Here is a 22,496-nt window from a genome sequence, read left to right on the forward strand (position 1 = left end):
GGCATGCTGTCTCCTGTGTCCACATCATGGGTAGACAGGTGTGTCTGACCAGGGGTTAGGGAAAAGAGCTCAGCAAACTGTTGCAGGACCTTCCTACAGTCAGCTTGCTGTTGGCCAGAGAGGGTGTCTGAATAGATCACTCCATCCACTGAGCCATCTTTAGGGTCTGATGAGAGGAGATCAGGGAGAGGCTCACTCTGCTTCCTGGTCCTCATCTGTTACCATCAACAGATTTACATCAGCCCTGTCATGGAAGAGTTTTAGGCGGTTTACATGGATCACCCTCATGGGGCTCCTGCTTGTGCCTAGGTCCACCAGGTAGGTGACCTGACTCTTCTTTTCCAGGATTGGGTAAGGGCCACTCCATTTGTCCTGAAGTGCCCTGGGGGCCACAGGCTCCAAAACCCAGACTTTCTGCCCTGGTTGAAATTCAACCAGTGCAGCCTTTTGGTCATACCAACACTTCTGGAGCTGTTGGCTGGCCTCAAGGTTTTTGCTTGCCTTTTCCATGTACTCTGCCATCCTTGAGCGAAGGCAAAGTACATAGTCCACTATGTCTTGTTTAGGCTCATGAAGAGGTCTCTCCCAGCCTTCTTTAACAAGAGCAAGTGGTCCCCTTACAGGGTGGCCAAACAGAAGTTCAAAGGGTGAGAATCCTACTCCCTTCTGAGGCACCTCTCTGTAAGCGAAAAGCAGACATGGCAGGAGGACATCCCATCTCCTTTTGAGTTTTTCTGGGAGCCCCATGATCATGCCCCTTAATGTCTTGTTGAATCTCTCAACGAGGCCATTAGTTTGTGGATGATATGGTGTAGTGAATTTATAAGTCACTCCACACTCATTCCACATGTGTTTTAGGTATGCTGACATGAAGTTGGTACCTCTGTCAGACACCACCTCCTTAGGGAAGCCCACTCTGGTAAAGATACCAATGAGGGCCTTGGCTACTGCAGGGGCAGTAGTCGACCTAAGGGGAATAGCTTCAGGATACCTAGTAGCATGATCCACTACTACTAGGATGTACATATTTCCTGAGGCTGTGGGAAGTTCTAGTGGACCAACTATGTCCACACCCACTCTTTCAAAGGGAACCCCCACCACTGGAAGTGGAATGAGGGGGGCCTTTGGATGCCCACCTGTCTTACCACTGGCTTGACAGGTGGGGCAGGAGAGGCAAAACTCCTTAACCTTCTGGGACATATTGAGCCAGTAGAAGTGGTTGACTAACCTCTCCCACGTCTTGGTTTGTCCCAAATGCCCAGCAAAGGGAATATCATGGGCTAAGGTCAGAATGAACTCTCTGAAACCCTGAGGCACTACCACTCTCCTAGTGGCACCAGGTTTGGGATCTCTTGCCTCAGTGTACAGGAGTCCATCTTCCCAATAGACCCTATGTGTTCCATTTTTCTTGCCTTTGGACTCTTCAGCAGCTTGCTGCCTAAGGCCTTCAAGAGAAGGGCAGGTTTCTTGCCCCTTACACAGCTCTTCCCTTGAGGGCCCCCCTGGGCCTAAGAGCTCAACCTGATAAGGTTCCAGCTCCATAGGCTCAGTTCCCTCAGAGGGCAGAACTTCTTCCTGAGAAGAGAGGTTCTCTTTTTCTTGCTGTGTTGCAGCTGGTTTCCCAGCTGACTTTCCTTTTCTCTTGGTAGGCTGGGCCTTTCTTCCAGACTCCAGCTCTACTTTTTCACCCTGTGCCTTGCACTGTGCCCTTGTCTTGACACACACCAGTTCAGGGATACCCAGCATGGCTGCATGGGTTTTCAGTTCTACCTCAGTGTAAAGAAATGGCTCCCTGTTGCAGTTACCCCCCACTTTTTGCCTGATACTGATGCTGACTTGACTGAGAAGTGTGCTGGGACCCTGCTAACCAGGCCCCAGCACCAGTGTTCTTTCACCTAAAATGTACCATTGTTTCCACAATTGGCACAACCCTGGCACCTAGTTAAGTCCCTTGTAACTGGTACCCCTGGTACCAAGGGCCCTGATGCCAGGGAAGGTCTCTAAGGGCTGCAGCATGTCTTATGCCACCCTAGGGACCCCTCACTCAGCACAGACACACTGCTTGCCAGCTTGTGTGTGCTGATGGGAGAAAGTGACTAAGTCGACATGGCACTCCCCTCAGGGTGCCATGCCAACCTCCCACTGCCTGTGGCATAGGTAAGTCACCCCTCTAGTAGGCCTTACAGCCGTAAGGCAGGGTGCACTATACCACAGGTGAGGGCATATGTGCATGAGCACTATGCCCCTACAGTGTCTAAGCAAAACCTTAGACATTGTAAGTACAGGGTAGCCATAAGAGTATATGGGCTGGGAGTCTGTCAAAAACGAACTCCACAGCTCCATAATGGCTACACTGAATACTGGGAAGTTTAGTATCAAACTTCTCAGAATAATAAACCCACACTGATGCCAGTGTTGGATTTATTAAAAAATGCACACAGAGGGCATCTTAGAGATACCCCCTGTATTTTACCCAATTGTTCAGTGCAGGACTGACTGGTCTGTGCCAGCCTGCTGCTGAGAGACGAGTGTCTGACCTCATGCGGTGAGAGCCTTTGTGCTCTCTGAGGACAGAAACAAAGCCTGCTCTGGGAGGAGGTGCTTCACACCTCTCCCCTGCAGGAACTGTAACACCTAGCAGTGAGCTTCAAAGGCTCAAGCTTCGTGTTACAATGCCCCAGGGCACTCCAGCTAGTGGAGATGCCCGCCTCCTGGACCCAGCCCCCACTTTTGGCGGCAAGTCCAGGAGAGATAATGAGAAAAACAAGGAGGAGTCACTGGCCAGTCAGGACAGCCCCTAAGGTGTCCTGAGCTGAGGTGACTCTGACTTTTAGAAATCCTCCATCTTGTAGAAGGAGGATTCCCCCAATAGGGATAGGAATGTGACCCCCTCCCCTTGGGAGGAGGCACAAAGAGGGTGTACCCACCCTCAGGGCTAGTAGCCATTGGCTACTAACCCCCCAGACCTAAACACGCCCTTAAATTTAGTATTTAAGGGCTCCCCTGAACCTAAGAATTTAGATTCCTGCAACAACAAGAAGAAGGACTGCCCAGCTGAAAACCCCTGCAGAGGAAGACCAGAAGACAACAACTGCCTTGGCTCCAGAAACTCACCGGCCTGTCTCCTGCCTTCCAAAGAACTCTGCTCCAGCGACGCCTTCCAAAGGGACCAGCGACCTCTGAATCCTCTGAGGACTGCCCTGCTTCGACGACGACAAGAAACTCCCGAGGACAGCGGACCTGCTCCAAAAAGACTGCAACTTTGTTTCAAGAAGCAGCTTTAAAGAACCCTCCAACTCCCCGCAAGAAGCGTGAGACTTGCAACACTGCACCCGGCGACCCCGACTCGGCTGGTGGAGAACCAACACCTCAGGGAGGACCCCCGGACTACTCTACGACTGAGTACCAAAACCTGTCCCCCCTGAGCCCCCACAGCGCCGCCTGCAGAGGGAATCCCGAGGCTTCCCCTGACCGCGACTCTCTGAAACCTAAGTCCCGACGCCTGGAAAAGACCCTGCACCCGCAGCCCCCAGGACCTGAAGGACCGAACTTTCACTGCAGAAGTGACCCCCAGGAGTCCCTCTCCCTTGCCCAAGTGGAGGTTTCCCCGAGGAAGCCCCCCCTTGCCTGCCTGCAGCGCTGAAGAGATCCCTTGATCTCTCATTGACTAACATTGCGAACCCGACGCTTGTTCTATCACTGCACCCGGCCGCCCCTGCGCCGCTGAGGGTGAAATTTCTGTGTGGGCTTGTGTCCCCCCCGGTGCCCTACAAAACCCCCCTGGTCTGCCCTCCGAAGACGCGGGTACTTACCTGCAAGCAGACCGGAACCGGGGCACCCCCTTCTCTCCATTCTAGCCTATGCGTTCTGGGCACCACTTTGAACTCTGCACCTGACCGGCCCTGAGCTGCTGGTGTGGTAACTTTAGGGTTGCTCTGAACCCCCAACGGTGGGCTACCTTGGACCAAGAACTGAACCCTGTAAGTGTCTTACTTACCTGGTAAAACTAACCAAAACTTACCTCCCCCAGGAACTGTGAAAATTGCACTAAGTGTCCACTTTTGAAATAGCTATTTGTGAATAACTTGAAAAGTATACATGCAATTGAAATGATTCAAAGTTCCTAATGTACTTACCTGCAATACCTTTCAAACAAGATATTACATGTTAAATTTGAACCTGTGGTTCTTAAAATAAACTAAGAAAAGATATTTTTCTATAACAAAACCTATTGGCTGGATTTGTCTCTGAGTGTGTGTACCTCATTTATTGTCTATGTGTATGTACAACAAATGCTTAACACTACTCCTTGGATAAGCCTACTGCTCGACCACACTACCACAAAATAGAGCATTAGTATTATCTCTTTTTACCACTATTTTACCTCTAAGGGGAACCCTTGGACTCTGTGCATGCTATTCCTTACTTTGAAATAGCACATACAGAGCCAACTTCCTACACTCAGCCCATGCTGAGGACTCCAGGTCATTTCCAAGCAAACAGTCTACTGGGATATTTGAGGAGACCACCACCTGTTTCAGGCCTTTGACCCCTCCCCACTCTAAAGTTACCATAGCCATGGGATGTACTTTAGTCTGATTGTCAGCGTTGGTGACTGGGTAAGTTTGTCCAGCCAGGTATTGGCCAGGGGAAACCAGTTTCTCTGTCACCATGGTGACACTGGCACCTGTATCCCTCAGGCCCTCTACACTTGTCCCATTAATTAAGAGCTGCTGCCTGTATTTTTGCATGTTAGGGGGCCAGGCAGCCAGTGTGGCTAAATCCACCCCACCCTCAGAGACTAATGTAGCTTCAGTGTGACACCTGATTTGCTCTGGGCACACTGTTGATCCCACTTGGAGACTGGCCATTCCAGTTTTAGCTGGAGTGGAGTTAGAAGTGGTATCTTTCTTGGGACAGGCCTTGTCTCCAGTTTGGTGTCCAGACTGACTACAGTTACGACACCAGGCCTTTTTGGGATCAAAGTTTTTACCCTGGTCCCCAGAATTGTTTTGTGAAGAGGCTCTGGGCCCACCCTCCTGTGCAGGTTTTTGGGGGCCTGTAGAAGACTCTTTACTATTTTTGTTTTTGGCTGTCTCACCACCTTTCCCCTGGGGAGGTTTTGTGACTCCTTTCTTTTGGTCACCCCCTGTGGAAGTTTTGGACACCCTAGTCTTGACCCAATGGTCCGCCTTCTTTCCCAATTCTTGGGGAGAAATTGGTCCTAGGTCTACCAGATGCTGATGCAGTTTATCATTGAAACAATTACTTAACAGGTGTTCTTTCACAAATAAATTGTACAGCCCATCATAATTACTTACACCACTGCCTTGAATCCAACCATCTAGTGTTTTTACTGAGTAGTCTACAAAGTCAACCCAGGTCTGGCTCGAGGATTTTTGAGCCCCCCTGAATCTAATCCTATTACTCCTCAGTGGAGAATCCAAAGCCCTCAATCAGGGTACCCTTCATGAGGTCATAAGATTCTGCATCTTTTCCAGAGAGTGTGAGGAGTCTATCCCTACACTTTCCTGTGAACGTTTCCCAAAGGAGAGCACCCCAGTGAGATTTGTTCACTTTTCTGGTTACACAAGCCCTCTCAAAAGCTGTGAACCATTTGGTGATGTCATCACCATCTTCATATTTAGTTACAATCCCTTTAGGGATTTTCAACATGTCAGGAGAATCTCTGACCCTATTTATGTTGCTGCCACCATTGATGGGTCCTAGGCCCATCTCTTGTCTTTCCCTTTCTATGGCTAGGATCTGTCTTTCCAAAGCCAATCTTTTGGCCATCCTGGCTAACTGGATGTCCTCTTCACTGGAGTTATCCTCAGTGATTTCAGAGTTGTTGGTCCCTCCTGTGAGGGAACCAGCATCTCTGACTATTATTTGTGGAGTCAGGGCTTGAGACGCCCTGTTCTCCCTAGATAGGACTGGTGGGGGGGAATCACCCTCCAAGTCACTATCATCATCCTCTGTGTTGCCATCCTCAGAGGGGTTACCTCTTTCAAACTCTGCCAACAGCTCCATGAGCTGTAGTTTGGAAGGTCTGGAGCCCATTGCTATTTTCTTTAGTTTACAGAGTGACCTTACCTCTCATCTGTAGATGGAGGTAAGGTGTGGTGTCGAGTTCCACCACATTCACATCTGTATTAGACATTATGCTTCTAAAAGTTGGAATACTTTTTAAGAAACTAAAACTAGTTCTAGGTTCTAATTCAAACTTTTACCAAACTTTTAAACTCTAAAAGAAATGCTACACAGGATCTAACACAAGGCCCTAGCAGGTCTTTTAAGAATTTAGAAAAATTTCAAATAGCAAAAACAATTTCTAATGACAATTTTTTTGGAATTTGTCGTGTGATCAGGTATTGGCTGAGTAGTCCAGCAAATGCAAAGTCTTGTATCCCACCGCTGCCACCAATGTAGGAAGTTGGCTCTGTATGTGCTATTTCAAAGTAAGGAATAGTATGCACAGAGTCCAAGGGTTCCCCTTAGAGGTAAGATAGTGGCAAAAAGAGAGAATACTAATGCTCTATTTTGTGGTAGTGTGGTCGAGCAGTAGGCTTATCCAAGGAGTAGTGTTAAGCATTTGTTGTACATACACACAGGCAATAAATGAGGAACATACACTCAGAGACAAATCCAGCCAATAGGTTTTGTTATAGAAAAATATCTTTTCTTAGTTTATTTTAAGAACCACAGGTTTGAATTCTATATGTAATATCTCCTTTGAAAGGTATTGCAGGTAAGTACTTCAGGAACTTTAAATCATTACACTAGCATGTATACTTTTTACATAAAACACAATAAGCTGTTTTAAAAGTGGACACAGTGCAATTTTCACAGTTCCTGGGGGAGGTAAGTTTTTGTTAGTTTTGTCAGGTAAGTAAATCACTTACAAGTCTCAGGTTTGGGTCCAAGGTAGCCCACAGTTGGGGGTTCAGGGCCACCCCAAAGTTACCACACCAGCAGCTCAGGGCCAGTCAGGTGCAGAGGTCAAAGAGGTGCCCAAAACGCATAGGCTGCAATGGAGAGAATGGGGTGCCCCGGTTCCGGTCTGCCAGCAGGTAAGTACCCGCGTCTTCGGAGGGCAGACCAGGGGGGTTTTGTAGGGCACCGGGGGGGACACAAGTTCACACAAAAAGTACACCCTCAGCGGCACTGGGGCGGCCGGGTGCAGTGTAGAAACAAGCGTCGGGTTTTCAATGTAAATCAATGAGAGACCAAGGGATCTCTTCAGCGTTGCAGGCAGGCAAGGGGGGGGCTCCTCGGGGTAGCCACCACCTGGGCAAGGGAGAGGGCCTCCTGGGGGTCACTCCTGCACAGGAGTTCCGTTTCTTTCGGTGCTGGGGGCTGCGGGTGCAGAGTCTTTTCCAGCCGTCGGGAAATGGAGTTCAGGCAGTTGCGGTCAGGGGGAGCCTCGGGATTCCCTCTGCAGACGTCGCTGTGGGGACTCAGGGGGGACAACTTTGGTTACTCACAGTCGTAGAGTCGCCGGAGGGTCCTCCCTGAAGCGTTGTTTCTCCACCAGTCGAGTCGGGGTCGCCGGGTGCAGTGTTGCAAGTCTCACGCTTCTTGCGGGGAGTTGCAGGGGTCTTTAAGTCTGCTCCTTGAAACAAAGTTGCAGTTCTTTTGGAGCAGTGCCGCTGTCCTCGGGAGTTTCTTGTCTTTCTTGAAGTCGGGCAGTCCTCAGAGGATTCAGAGGTCGCTGGTCCCTTGGAAAGCGTCGCTGGAGCAGGGTTCTTTGGAAGGCAGGAGACAGGCCGGTAGGACTGGGGCCAAAGCAGTTGGTGTCTTCTGTTCTTCCTCTGCAGGGGTTTTTCAGCTCAGCAGTCGTCTTCTTCTTGTAGTTTCAGGAATCTAAATTCTTAGGTTCAGGGAAGCCCTTAAATACTAAATTTAAGGGCGTGTTTAGGTCTGGGGGGTTAGTAGCCAATGGCTACTAGCCCTGAGGGTGGGTACACCCTCTTTGTGCCTCCTCCCAAGGGGAGGGGCTCACATCCCTAATCCTATTGGGGGAATCCTCCATCTGCAAGATGGAGGATTTCTAAAAGTTAGAGTCACTTCAGCTCAGGACACCTTAGGGGCTGTCCTGACTGGCCAGTGACTCCTCCTTGTTTTTCCTCATTATTTTCTCCGGCCTTGCCGCCAAAAGTGGGGGCCGTGGCCGGAGGGGGCGGGCAACTCCACTAGCTGGAGTGTCCTGCGGTGCTGGCACAAAGGGGTGAGCCTTTGAGGCTCACCGCCAGGTGTGACAGTTCCTGCCTGGGGGAGGTGTTAGCATCTCCACCCAGTGCAGGCTTTGTTACTGGCCTCAGAGTGACAAAGGCACTCTCCCCATGGGGCCAGCAACATGTCTCGGTTGTGGCAGGCTGCTGGAACTAGTCAGCCCACACAGATAGTCGGTTAAGGTTTCAGGGGACACCTCTAAGGTGCCCTATGGGGTGTATTTTACAATAAAATGTACACTGGCATCAGTGTGCATTTATTGTGCTGAGAAGTTTGATACCAAACTTCCCAGTTTTCAGTGTAGCCATTATGGTGCTGTGGAGTTCGTGTTTGACAAACTCCCAAACCATATACTCTTATAGCTACCCTGCACTTACAATGTCTAAGGTTTTGCTAAGACACTGTAGGGGCATAGTGCTCATGCACATATGCCCTCACCTGTGGTATAGTGCACCCTGCCTTAGGGCTGTAAGGCCTGCTAGAGGGGTGACTTACCTATGCCACAGGCAGTGTGAGGTTGGCATGGCACTCTGAGGGGAGTGCCATGTCGACTTAGTCATTTTCACCACACCAGCACACACAAGCTGTGAGGCAGTGTGCATGTGCTGAGTGAGGGGTCCCTAGGGTGGCATAAGACATGCTGCAGCCCTTAGAGACCTTCCCTGGCATCAGGGGTACCAATTACAAGGGACTTACCTGAGTGCCACGGTTGTGCCAATTGTGGAGACAAAGGTACAGTTTAGGGAAAGAACACTGGTGCTGGGGCCTGGTCAGCAGGGTCCCAGTACACTTTCAAATCATAACTTAGCATCAGCAAAGGCAAAATGTTAGGGGGTAACCATGCTAAGGAGGCATTTCCTTACACGAAGTAAGAACTTTTTGGGGGAGGGGTGGTAGGACATATTGATGCGTACTTCTCAGCAGGTCTGCCAAGTTGTTGAACACATCCGGAAGATACTATGCTAGGAAATGTAGAAGGTGAAGGAGTGCCCAATGTAATGTTTGTTGCACTAGGAACGAAAGCAGGACAGAAAGAATGCTGCCACTGCAATGCACTGCACTGATATTGTCTGTTCTGACCAGGACTACTTTGCCATGACAGACTTTGAGAGTAAAGAACGAGTTACTTACCTTCGGTAACGACTTTTCTGGTGGATACATTAGCTACCTGTGGATTCCTCACCTAATGAATACTCCCATGGCGCCAGCATTCGACGGAAATCTTCTTACTAGTCTCTGCACGTCGACGAGGACGTCACTCTAGCCCACGCGACGCCGTCTGACGTCATACAGGCAATAAGAGGTCCTCGACGACGTGCGGACGTCAGTACCAATCATTTTTTACGTGCATGAGAACAACCAGGCAATGCAATGAAAGAGCAAGGCAACATCCCATTATATTGTAAAAATACACAACATTGCATGAATAACTGTAAATCTTTTATATATATATATATATATATATATATATATATATATATATATATATATATATATATATATATATATATATATATATATATATATATATATATATATATATAACTCTCTCTTTCTAAAAATATATACACTCATCAAGTATATACACAAAGATATATACATATATACATATATATAAATATATTATATACAACATCTATTGCACCCTCAAAGACCAAGAGGAGCGCACTCAAGGATTACTTGGTAAGACCAGAAAGGCAACGGGGAGGCGGGTGGGACCGTGAGGAATCCACAGGTAGCTAATGTATCCACCAGAAAAGTCGTTACCGAAGGTAAGTAACTCGTTCTTCTGATGGATACAACTACCTGTGGATTCCTCACCTAATGAATAGAGTCCCAAAGCAGTACCACGCCCGGCGGTGGGTGCCTAAATGGTCAAACCAAGAAATCCTGCAGCACTGACCGTGCAAAATGGCCGTCTCTTCTAACCTCAGAATCCAACAGTAATGTTTTGCAAAAGTGTGAAGGGACGACCAAGTTGCGGCCTTGCAGATGTCAACCACAGGAACACCCCTGGCCAAGGCCGAAGTGGCCGACTTAGCTCTGGTGGAATGAGCTCTAATGCCCTCAGGAGGATCCTTCTTTGCCAAAGAGTAACACATTTTAATGCAAAGAACAACCCACCTGGATAGTGTTCTCTTGTGGACTGCCTTTCCTCTCCTCTTGCCCACGTATCCAATAAACAGCTGATCCTCCAGCCTGAAATCCTTTGTTCTATCAATAAAGAAGCTCAACGCTCTCTTTGGGTCCAGACGGTGCAGTCTTTCTTCCTCTTTGGAAGGATGAGGCGGAGGATAGAACGTGGACAAAGTAATTGCCTGAGCCAAATGGAAGGGTAAAACAACCTTCGGGAGGAAAGCAGCCTTGGTCCTCAACACCACCTTATCCCCATAAAAAGTTGTATAAGGGGGCTTTACTGATAAGGCCTGCAACTCACTCACTCTCCTTGCTGATGTTATAGCTATCAGGAAGACTGTTTTTAAAACCAAATACCTTAAGGGGCAAGAATGCATAGGTTCAAAAGGGGACCCCATAAGGAAAGTCAGGACCAAGGACAAATCCCATTGCGGCATAACGAATGGTTTTGGAGGATATTTATTTAGAAGACCTTTCAGGAATCTGATAACAATAGGGGATTTAAATAAAGATGGTTGGTCTGGAAGACATATGAAGGCTGACAAGGCCGATAAATAACCCTTAATGGTAGCCACTGCACAACCTTTCTGCGCTAGAGACAGAGCAAAAGACAAAACGTCCGATAGATGAGCATGCAAAGGATCAATCTGCCTCTCTCCACACCACGCAACAAATTTAGACCATCTATTAGCGTAGATAGATTTAGTGGAGTGTCGCCTGGCCGCTAATATAACATCCACTACCTCAGGCGGGAGAGAGAAGGAACTCAGGTTGCCCCGTTCAATCTCCAGGCATGTAGGTGCAGACTCTGGAGGTTGGGGTGTAGAACCTGCCCCTGCGACTGCGAGAGGAGGTCTGCCCTGAAAGGGAGACGAAGCGGAGGGCACATTGAGAGTTGGAGAAGGTCGGAGTACCATACCCTCCTTGGCCAATCCGGAGCTATTAGGATGACTAGAGCCCGGTCCTGGCGAATCTTCCTCAATACTCGAGGAATCAAGGGTATGGGAGGAAACGCGTAACGCAACTGGCCGCACCAGGTTATTTGAAACGCGTCCCCCAACGCTCCCTGCATCGGATACTGGAGGCTGCAGAATAACGGACAATGCGCGTTCTCTCGAGTGGCAAACAGATCTACGAGAGGAAACCCCCACCTCTGGAAGATTAAACGGACTTGATCTGGATGGAGACGCCACTCGTGGTCTGCCGAGAATTGGCGACTGAGACTGTCCGCACGCACAAGACTCCGGCCAGATGGTTTGCTATCAAGCAAATCTGATGGTCCTTTGCCCAGGACCATAGTCGAAGAGCTTCTCTGCAGAGAAGGTACGACCCCACTCCTCCCTGCTTGTTTATGTACCACATCGTGGTAGTATTGTCCGTTAGGACCTGTACCGACTGACCACGAAGGGAAGGGAGGAAGGCCTTGAGAGCCAGACGTACAGCCCGTAACTCTAACAGATTGATGTGAAACATCTGTTCCTCTGGAGACCAAAGACCTTTGATCTCCAGATCCCCCAGATGAGCTCCCCACCCTAGAGTGGAAGCATCCGTTATGACTGTGGCCACTGGTGGCGACTGCTGGAACGGCTTTCCTTGTGAAAGATTGTTGCTTGCAATCCACCACTTCAAATCCACAGCAGCATCTCTGGAGATCTTGACAGTACTCTCTAGATCCCCTTTGTGTTGAGACCACTGCCTTCGGAGGCACCACTGAAGAGCCCTCATGTGCCAGCGAGCATGCGTGACCAACAGAATGCAGGAGGCAAACAGACCGAGCAGACGAAGGACCTTGAGGACTGGAACTACCGCTCCATTTCGAAACATTGGAACCAAATCCTGAATATCTTGAATCCGCTGAGGCGGAGGAAAGGCCCGACCCAATGTTGTATCCAGTACTGCCCCTATGAACAGGAGGCGCTGAGAGGGCTCTAGGTGAGATTTGGGCTCGTTCACCGAAAAACCCAGGTCGAACAACAACTGGGTTGTTGACTGCAGATGATGCGACACAAGCTCCGGGGACTTGGCTTTGATCAACCAGTCGTCCAAGTAAGGGAATACTGCTATCCCCTTCCTTCTGAGTTCTGCCGCAACCACCGACATCACCTTCGTGAAGACTCGAGGTGCTGAAGTAAGACCAAACGGAAGGACCGCAAACTGATAGTGTTGCGATCCCACCACAAACCGGAGATACTTCCTGTGTGACTTGAGTATCGGGATATGAAAGTAAGCATCCTGCAAGTCGACAGACACCATCCAGTCTTCCTTGTTCAACGCCAAAAGCACCTGTGCTAGGGTCAGAATCTTGAATTTTTCCTGCTTGAGGAACCAATTCAAGATCCTCAGGTCCAGAATTGGTCTCAAACGACCATCCTTCTTGGGAATCAGGAAATACCTTGAGTAACATCCTCGACCCCTTTCCTGCTCTGGGACCAACTCCACCGCGCCCTTGGAAAAGAGGGCTTGTACCTCCTGTTCTAGCAACAGGAGGTGTTCTTCTGAACAATAAGAAGGGCGGGGCGGGATGAGGGGCGGGAACTCCCGAAAGGGAAGGGTGTAGCCTTTTCCCACAATACTGAGAACCCAAGTGTCCGTTGTAACAGTCTTCCATTTGGTGAGAAAATGCTGTAATCTTCCCCCTACAGGAGAGGAGTGAGTGGGAAATGGTGGAAGCCTAAGGCTGCTTCCCCTGCTGCACCCCGCCAGAGGATGAGGAAGAGCCAGAGTGCTGCTGAGAGGCTCCTCTGGTGCGGACCCTACCTCTCCCCCTGAAAGATCTATAGGGATGGGAAGAGGCAGGTTGCTGATATCTTCCCCGAAAGGAAGAGGAGGAAGAGCCACGCCCAAATCCACGAAACCTCCTGAAAAATCTGGAAGAGGCCGTGGAAGAAGGAGCTTGGAGCCCTAACGACTTAGCCCAGGCTTTCCTTAAAACGTTCCAAGGCCGAATCAGCCTTGGCTCCAAACAGTTTGTCCCCATCAAACGGGAGATCCAACAATGTGGACTGTACATCTGCAGAAAAGCCCGAGTTACGGAGCCAGGCCTGTCTCCTTGCCACCACAGTTGTGCCCATTGCTCTGGCTACCGAGTCGGTGGTATCCAGTCCCGTCTGGATAATCTGGGTCGCAGCAGCCTGGGCATTTGAGACAAGATCCAAAAGACCCTGGGGAAGCTCTGTAAACGATGAGGAAATGTCATCCATCAGAGCATGAATATACCTCCCCAGGATACAGGTTGCATTGGTGGCTTTTAACGCCAGACTGCAGGACGAAAAAAATTTCTTCGACTGCGCCTCTAGCTTCTTTGAATCTCTGTCCCCAGGCACCGTCGGGAAAGAACCAGGCGCTGACTTGGATGAACAGGAGGCCTGCACCACCAAGCTCTCCGGCGTAGGGTGCCTAGATAGAAACCCAGGGTCAGTCGGAGCCGCCCGATACCTCCTGGCCACGGCTCTGTGAACTGCTGGGGAAGATGCCGGCCTCTTCCACACCTCTATCACCGGATCCAGCAGAGCGTCATTAAATGGCAACAGAGGCTCCGCCGCAGCTGAGGCCGGATGTAGCACCTCTGTTAAAAGGTTTTGTTTAGCCTCCACCACCGGCAAAGGCAGGTCCAAAAAACTAGCTGCCTTCTGTACCACTGCATGAAAGGAAGCAGCCTCCTCAGTATACTCCCCCGGGGACGAAAGATCCCACTCAGGGGAAGTGTCCAGCCCACTGGCCGACTCCAGTCCACGCAGCCCATCACCCGAGTCCTCTAGCTCTCCTTCCTCCAGGGCTCGTTGGTACTCCTGCTCTTCTAATACACGGAGAGCACGTCTCCTGGAATGAAGTCGCTGTTCAATACGCGGAGTCGACAATGCCTCCGCCGAAGTCGAAGATCGGCGCCGATCTTCAGAAGCCACCGACGCCGCGTCCGGCACCACAGGTAACTTCGGCGCCACAGGTAACTTCGGCGCCGACAAAAGAGCAGCTGAAGCAGATGGACCCACCGGAGTCACAGGCCGAAATCCCGACTTCGACGTCGACGGGATGGAAATCCCCGGGGCCAATCCTTCTGAAGCCACCGGAGCGGCCACCGGCGCCGACACTGGCGCCGAGCCCACGTTCCCAAAAGGGAGAAAGGGCATAAAGGGTGCCGGCCGAAGCGGCGCAGGATCACCCAAAGAAAAGGCCAAAGGCCCAGACGGAGCACCCCCTGGAGCCATCTGTTGGAAGATGGCATACATCGCATTCAAGAATGCGGAACTATCGGCTCCAGGGGTGGGAAAAGCCGGATACTGAGGTGCCTGTCTCGGAGGCGACCCCGACGCCGGCCTCTGCGTCTGCGCCGGAGAAAACACCTGAGGCTCCAATACCTCAATCACCGACGCCTGTCCAGGTGAAGTCGGAGACGCCGGAGAGGGCAACGGCGTCGAAGGATGCGGCGTAACTGTGGGACTGATCTCCCATGTCCTTCGGCGCCGATCCGAAGACCTGGAACGAGTCTCCTTCGAATGACGCCGAGATTCTCTACGGCGCCGGGAGTCTCGATGACGCCGATGTCTTGGAGAAGAAGACTTCTTGTGATGCTTCTCCTTCGATTTAGCCATAAACAGCTTCGCCTCACGTTCCTTGAGGGCCTTTGGATTCATGTGCTGGCATGAATCACAAGTTGAGACGTCGTGGTCGGAGCTCAAACACCAAAGGCAATCGGAATGAGGATCCGTCACCGACATCTTGCCTCCACACTCACGACAAGGCTTAAATCCAGACTTTCTCTGCGACATTATTACCACAGCGAAAGACTACGCAGCAAAAATACACTGTAACCAAAAAAGTAACAGTTGCTCCCTCGAAGATAACCGTTTCAAATGCACGGAAAAAAGGGAACTGACGTCCGCACGTCGTCGAGGTCCTCTTATTGCCTGTATGACGTCAGACGGCGTCGCGTGGGCTAGAGTGACGTCCTCGTCGACGTGCAGAGACTAGTAAGAAGATTTCCGTCGAATGCTGGCGCCATGGGAGTATTCATTAGGTGAGGAATCCACAGGTAGTTGTATCCATCAGAAATGTACAGCAAAAAGCTCAATATAGTTGATGTGGTGCCCTTAGTGTTCAGAGGCCCACACTCACGGGGTGGGGTCATTAGGAAGCTCTGGAGTTGGTGATAGCTAGCGTCCATTGTTCTCTGTAGTGGTGGAACCGTCTGTTGTAGGGCATGCATTTCTTAGACTCTATTCCGCATTTCACCATCACTACATATGCCTCTCTAGCTGGATTGGGGGGGGGGGGGGGTGAGAACACATCTTAACCAGGTGACCCTACATCGTGATCACTGAAATAAAAGACATTCTTGCAGCAAATGCACATGGAGCTGGCCTTTGGGTACAATGGTGTCGTAAAAAGCCATCATGCGTAGGAGGCACATTAATGTTCCAACTGAGTTAATGCTTGGGCTGAAAAAAAGGTACGAGATGGTGGAATTCCAGCATGCTCTGCGGGCCGGTACAGGCTTTGCCTGAGACACCATAGAGTACTGGGAAGGGTTGTACCTGGAGTAGTTGCAGGTGAGATATGATGGCATTTATTGCGAATCCAAGACTGTGGAAGCAGGTGATCGTAGCCTGGGTGTGGGCTAGGCACTGGTGCCTGTCTGCACTCCTGATCAGCCAATTGTCGAGTTAGGGGAAAATGTACATATACCTTAAGAGGATGGCTGTCACTGCTAGGCAATTTAGGGCAGTAGTAACCCAGAAGGGGAGTACTTTAAATTGATAATGATGGCCACGTACCACAAAGCGGAGTCAACACCAATGAGTGGGATGGATGGGGATATAGAAGGCACCACGTAGTCGCCTTGCAGCAACAGAGGGAAAACATCCTGCAAGGTTACCATGTAGGACTGTTCAGAGAAGATGACGCGATTTATGGGTCAGAGGTCCAAGATCAACCCAAAAAAGGTGTTCTTGGGAATAACAAAGTAAACCGAGTAAACTCCTTTTTCCCCGATTTCGTGTGGAATGTTGGTAGGTGGTATGAGAAGCTCTAGGCAGTAGTTGTTGCAAATGACTGCTAACACACACTGGTTTGATGCAATTTCCTCCCCGCAGGATGGAAATCTTGCAGTCTCCCTTCCCCCCTAACCCTAACATTTTCTACTACAAGAACATGCACCTAATCTCTACCTAAAGATGGATTCACATTCAGAGGAACGCAAATGGTAAAACATGACAAATTTGATAAGAGAAGACCAATCTCTCATACACTGAACACCACCCACAAAAGGCATACCATTGTTTACGCTAGTCCCTGGTTTGGAGAATCTCTTTAGCCTCACAAGAGAGAGTCTGCAAGGCTCAGTGAGCCACCATTCAACTCACCTTATCAAAAAACAATGATTCTGTTCCAACACCATGCTTGCCTGAGTCTGTCATGCTTGGGTCCTTCATGCCTGGCAGCTTCGGTTTCTTCTGCAGTTTCAAAAACAAGTGCAAAACTAATAAGTATAAACTTCTATGCTAGCTGCAAACCAATCTTAGCACATTTTTTCTTTGAAGAGAAGGTGCTGCAGCTATTCTTGGAACTCTAAAGTAACATTAATTTAAAAGACAGATCAGGTAAAAGGTTGAGCATGCAAATGTAAGTCTTTGGATGGTTATGCTAGCTTTATCTGGCAATCTATACAATTTGGGAGGCTATAATGCCCAAGGTGTTACCATATAAAATTCTGTGTAACCTAGGGAATAAATCAGTTAAAGGCCATGAGTCTCCAAGACATGAAAATCATAATGAAGATAATTCCTGGGCTAAGGATATTAGACTCTGTAAGGTCTGTTGTTCAGACAAAGTGATTGCTAAGATGTCCTCCAAACTACAACTGTATGAGCACTAGCTCTTCTAGGACCTTGGAATATAAAACACACACAATCAGGAAGCCCACTCTGTAGTCCAAAGAGAGTTGCTATAAGCAATTGCAAGCATAGACCCCGTTAGATGGCAAAACAAAGCCTACAAATGTAAGCAGGATACACATGCAGGAGACACTAACTTACCCCCAACCCGCTTGAATCTTTCACTATTCCCCACTGTCTAGGAAGACTGCTAACAAGCACAATTCAAAGATATGTTTTAGATCAAAAGACTTGAACTGATAATGAAGTTGCCACCACATTATGGACCATTCACTTTACCCGTACAAGAGCAGTATCCAGTAATCAATGCCACTTACCTTAACTGGAGGGGTGATACCTGACCCAGAGTGCCGTCGGATCTGGCAGCCATTCTGACTGGGCCTTTGCTGCTTGTTGTTTAACTGGGGCTTCTTCACAGTGCCACCATGGTCATTTCTGACCGACTCCACTTTCTCTGCAGTGGTCTTACTAAGCAGCTTGTTAACGAACAAGAGAAGGAATAAGAACTACAATTAGAGATCTCAGCTTCTTAACATTGCCAAAGTAATACAGGAAGACATCACTGGAGTGTTCTGAAGTAATGGGTGAAATAAGTCTATTGCTTCTCCTATAATCTGCCCCTTTCATGCCACCTGCAAGTGGCTAAGAGACTACAGATTAGTAGTAATGTTAATTCCAGAAAAACTAATTATTTGTGATTCAATTAACTGCATCACCATTCCATTACTGTGCAATAAGCAAAGAGGCATAAGTTATCTGGACTCTAACCTCCTTCACACAAGTTTCCTTCTAAGGTACCGGAGCTTGCTCTACTACAAATATAATGTGCCTTATGCCCAAACTAGCTGCAAGAGATTTTAAGTGCTGAAGTGTATTCATCAATGAAATAACATATTAAATGTCAAATATAAAACTAGTCTGGTGAATACTGCAACTTCACTGCCCATTCCATATTATTATGTTCAGATTCTATATAATAATTGTCAGATGTGAAATATTTACTAGCATATAAAGTCATTAATTGGCATACTAGCATTCTGAAGCACTGGAAAAAGTATAGATCTCAAAGAAACAATAGAATAGAGAGGCAAAAATACATCAACTTCTTGTAGTAAGGAAGTGCAACAAAATATAAATTTTAGAAAAATTAGTTTACCTGTAACTCTAGCTCTATTTCAGGGGAATCTCCACTGAAAACATTAGCAAGAAAATACCTTGTCAATGGGCTGGCTATTAATATATGAAATTCTCCTCAGAAAAGCCGATTTGTCAAAAAATAATTGGACAGCCTGTCAAGGCTATATCGGCCAATTCTGTTTATTTTCTTAAACAAAAATTCCAGTTTTCATTTTATTTAAAACTGACTTCGATAAGAAGGTGACAAGAAACAAAATAGTTATGTATCGCTGGAAGTAGTTAGTTGTGCAGCATGAAGACTTTCTGGTTTAATATACTATGCAATATTCCGCAATATGGTGGATAGGTCCGGGTTTATTAGTTTTTTTTTGTTTTTTTGTTTTTTATTTTTTAAAGGATCGTCTACCATTTGGTGCGGTGTCTCTTCCTGAAGAAGTCAAAAGTACGCCCAGGAAGCACCACTGTGTGGTCGCCATCTTCAGATTATTTTCTCCGGCATTCCTATGTTTGCAGCTTCCATCAAATTTGACTTACAGTCCCTGCTCTTGCTGCAAATTTCCGCACAGTGGTTTCGGTTCCTTTTTGTCGACACAGTAATGTTTAGTAAAGGTGTGTACTGAGGACAAAATGGCAGCCATACATATGTTGCTGATCAATAGATTAGCTATAAAGGCCAGTGCTGCCCGATTCTTCCTATTGAAGAGTGCCCTTCGCCATTTCTACAACTGCTATCATGTGGCATCTTTGTTTTGTCGAAAATATCCACCTTGCTATGGTTGCCTTAGTCGCAGGCGACCCCCCCAATAAGACACCAGGGAGAAAGTGACAAAGAACTGACTGGTCTTCTTTAGTGATTTTGCTTCCTCTATGTAGTAAATCACAGCCTTGTGACGTTCAGCATGCACAAGGCATGCTCTGCTTAAAAAGTAGCGTGGAAGAACTCCAGGCGGTGTATTGCTTTATTTACAGCAAAGTGTGCTACCACCTTTGGTAGGACCCAGGTATTAAGTCTTATTATTCTGTTCTTGTGTACTTGGATGTAAGATTCCTTCAATGTTAGTGCCTGGAGTTCCCTAAATTTGCACAGTGATACGACTACCAGGAAGGCCCGTCAGGTGAGGCATTGGAGTCCTGCTCTATGTATGGGTTCAAAGGGTGGCTTCATCAGCTGCACGAGAATCAGGTGGAGGATCTATATGGTTGCCGCGCTGAGTGGTGCCAGTCTTTTTTCCCCATTGGGGAACCTTCTCAGTACTGGTGTTTCGATGACACTACTTCCTATGACACCTCTTGTGTACGCTACATGCCAGGTGTACATTTAGCACTGCGTAGAAGAGCCCCTCGTCCAGTAGGTGAGTGTGGTATTTTAGGACTATGAAGTCCTCTATCCCAGTGTGTGCGTACATCGCGTTTCGTTCACTATTTTCTAAATCTATGTTTTTTTTTTTTTTTGTAGATCCTCTGTGTCGACTGTCTTCTTACGAACCTCCATGGTTCCTTTGGGCAGCATGAGATGTACAAATTCTGTTCAGGAGCCAAGTTGCTAAGCTGAATGTTTTGTATTCTGGGTAAACACCTTGCTTGTTGCATGGTTAGAATATCCTGTCTGCAGTGGAATCACATTTCCTCAAGCCACCGCCACTTGGTCGGAGAACTATGTGTGGCCCATCGTGGTATGATGTGGATCATAGTCGCATCTTTGTACTTGGCTAATGGTGGAAAGGAGTTTGCAAATCTCCCTGGCCATTTTAGTGTTAGCACACTTCCCAGCGACCGGTGGCTTTGGTAGCTGGACATGAAGTACTGCCATTTTGTGCTTTGTTCTATTGCAAACAGGTCCATGTGTGGAATTCCCCATCTTCTGAAGAACTGGTGTAGCATTTGCGCGTTTGATTCCCATTCATGGAAGATGCTGTATTGCTGTTTAGTTTGTCTGATTCTATGTTTTCCACTCCAAGTAAGTGGTTGCCACTACTGTAATGTTCCTCTGTAGTGCTTATATCCATACACCCTCTGCTAATATTGATAGCACGTGTGATCTGGAACCCAGCTAACCCAGATGTTTGTTAAGGAAAAACATTGTTCTGGTGCTGTATGTTTCTATTAGGAATACCTGCACTCTCAGCCGTGACTGGAAGGCTTTTAGGGCTACTAACAACGTCTTGAGCTCTAGGAGTTCATTTGCTGTCCCACACCACTGTGTAATGCACCTATTGTGATGGAGACCGTGGGAGGTGGTTGTCTGACACATCTGCCTATTTTGATGTTCTTGCTGTCCTAACATTGTATTTCCTTGTGCACTCTTTCTGAAACCAACATTAGATCTTCCCAACTCCAGACTGCCTGTGACTAGTGTTTCTGCAGCCACTCCTGGACCAGTCACATGTGGAGACTGGCATTTGGTATGACTGGTAAAGTGGTAAATACAGGATGCCATCATGCCCATAAGTTTCCCCACTGTCCGAGTTTGCCCCTTCTGTAGTAGGAAACTTCTTATGACATTGCTTGAACCCTTTTCTCTAAACGGAAGGCTCTCTTGTCTTCCGAGTCTAGTTTGACTACTAGATAGATATTTTCTTTTACAGGTAATTTGGATTACATTTACAGGATGATGGTGAAGATGAGTTTGTTCAGCGTGGGACATGATATTGTTGCGTTGTCAATGCACTGCTGGTACAATTTTTTCCAGATAGGGGTAGACGTGGATTCCCTTTCTCGTTAGGTGTGCTGCCATGGTGGCCAAACATTTTGTGAACACACTGGGTGAAGATTTTGTAACGCATCAGAGGAAATACGTTCAAGTGGATCCCCATCCTTTCTCACAGTACACACACAAAAGAAATCAACCTACCGCCCTTCCCCTCCGAACCTAAGAGCATCATCTGCGGAGTCCTCCAAGGATCCTACCTCAGCCCCACCCTCAACACCTACATAACACCACTGGCTGACATTGCCCGCACCCACGGACTCAACATCATCTCATACGCTGACAACACCCCACTCATCCTCTCACTGAAGACTCTGCAACCACCAGAGAACTGCCAGAATGCAATACCAGCGTGGCCAACTGGATGAAACTGAATGAAATCCAACTGCCTGAACCTGAATACGGGCAAGACAGAAGTCTTCAAAAATAACACCTCCCCATGAGATGACACAAGGTGGCCCTCCTCACCCAGACCTTTACCAACCACCATCAACAAAGCTGATGCATCCTCTGCACCACCCTGGACATCAGCCTCTCCATAAAGTTCCAGATAAACTTAATAGACTCCTCCTTCTTTCACACTCTCTGCATGCTTTGTAAGACTCCCCGCCAGCACCAGGAAAACTGACTCAAGCCCTCATCACCAGCCGACTGGCCTATAGAAATGCATTCTATGCCGGAATCACCACCCATCTCCTCAAACGCCTACAGATCATACATAACGCCTCAGACTCATCCTCGACCTCCCCAAATGGACAAGCATCACCCCCCACCTCAGAAGCCTCCACTGGCTTCCCATCCAGAAGAGATGCCAGTTTAAACTGCTGGCTCCCACCTACAAAGCCCTTCACAACACCAGAACCTCCTACATAAACCACCACCTGACCTTTCACCAGCCATCCAGAAGACTGATCCGCCTCCCTTGCCCTCACACACGTCACCTGAGTACAACAGAGCCGAAGTGGACGTGTTCTTTATCCTACCATGCCACCAGTTCCTGGTCATGTGAAACTTTTGCATTTTGCACAACCCTCAACTAGGGAGAAACCAGTGTTGGGTCGCATGAGTTTCATTTAAGAGATGACCTGGCTTGACGGCCCGGGCTGGATTGTTCCTATCAGAGAAAGTCCAAGACTGATTTGTATACGGCTCGATCTAATCGGAAGGCAAAAATAACTATGGACTCCCCTTTCTCCCACAGAACACAATATTCGTCAGGGATGTCAGTGGTGCCCCCCTCCTTTTCACCTTAACCATAAAGCAAACAAGATGCCCAACTGGCAAGGTTTTGCAGGCCTGCAGGGCAAGAAAACAGGAGCATTATGTGTAGATTTCCTTATCATCCTCCAGCATCCACAGATCTCCGCTTGAAGACTGAATAAGAATCTCCA

General features: G+C 48.3%; 1 protein-coding gene across 7 annotated transcripts in view; it reads right to left on the reverse strand.

Moving 5' to 3' along the window:
• Positions 1 to 22,496, reverse strand: part of SIN3A (SIN3 transcription regulator family member A) — a 558,946-nt gene that overhangs the window by 352,570 nt on the left and 183,880 nt on the right. For 5 of the 7 annotated variants that reach the window (XM_069222166.1, XM_069222167.1, XM_069222164.1 and 2 more), the window contains 2 exons: positions 17,579 to 17,749; positions 16,731 to 16,820 (listed from right to left, as the gene is read on the reverse strand). In XM_069222166.1, the coding sequence (XP_069078267.1) occupies positions 16,731 to 16,820; positions 17,579 to 17,749 (261 nt within the window). The remainder of the gene's footprint in view (positions 1 to 16,730; positions 16,821 to 17,578; positions 17,750 to 22,496) is intronic. The other 2 variants (XM_069222171.1, XM_069222169.1) reach the window with 1 other exon arrangement.

This window comes from Pleurodeles waltl, chromosome 3_1 (genome assembly GCF_031143425.1).
Source record: "Pleurodeles waltl isolate 20211129_DDA chromosome 3_1, aPleWal1.hap1.20221129, whole genome shotgun sequence".
In the NCBI taxonomy this organism is placed as follows: domain Eukaryota; kingdom Metazoa; phylum Chordata; class Amphibia; order Caudata; family Salamandridae; genus Pleurodeles; species Pleurodeles waltl.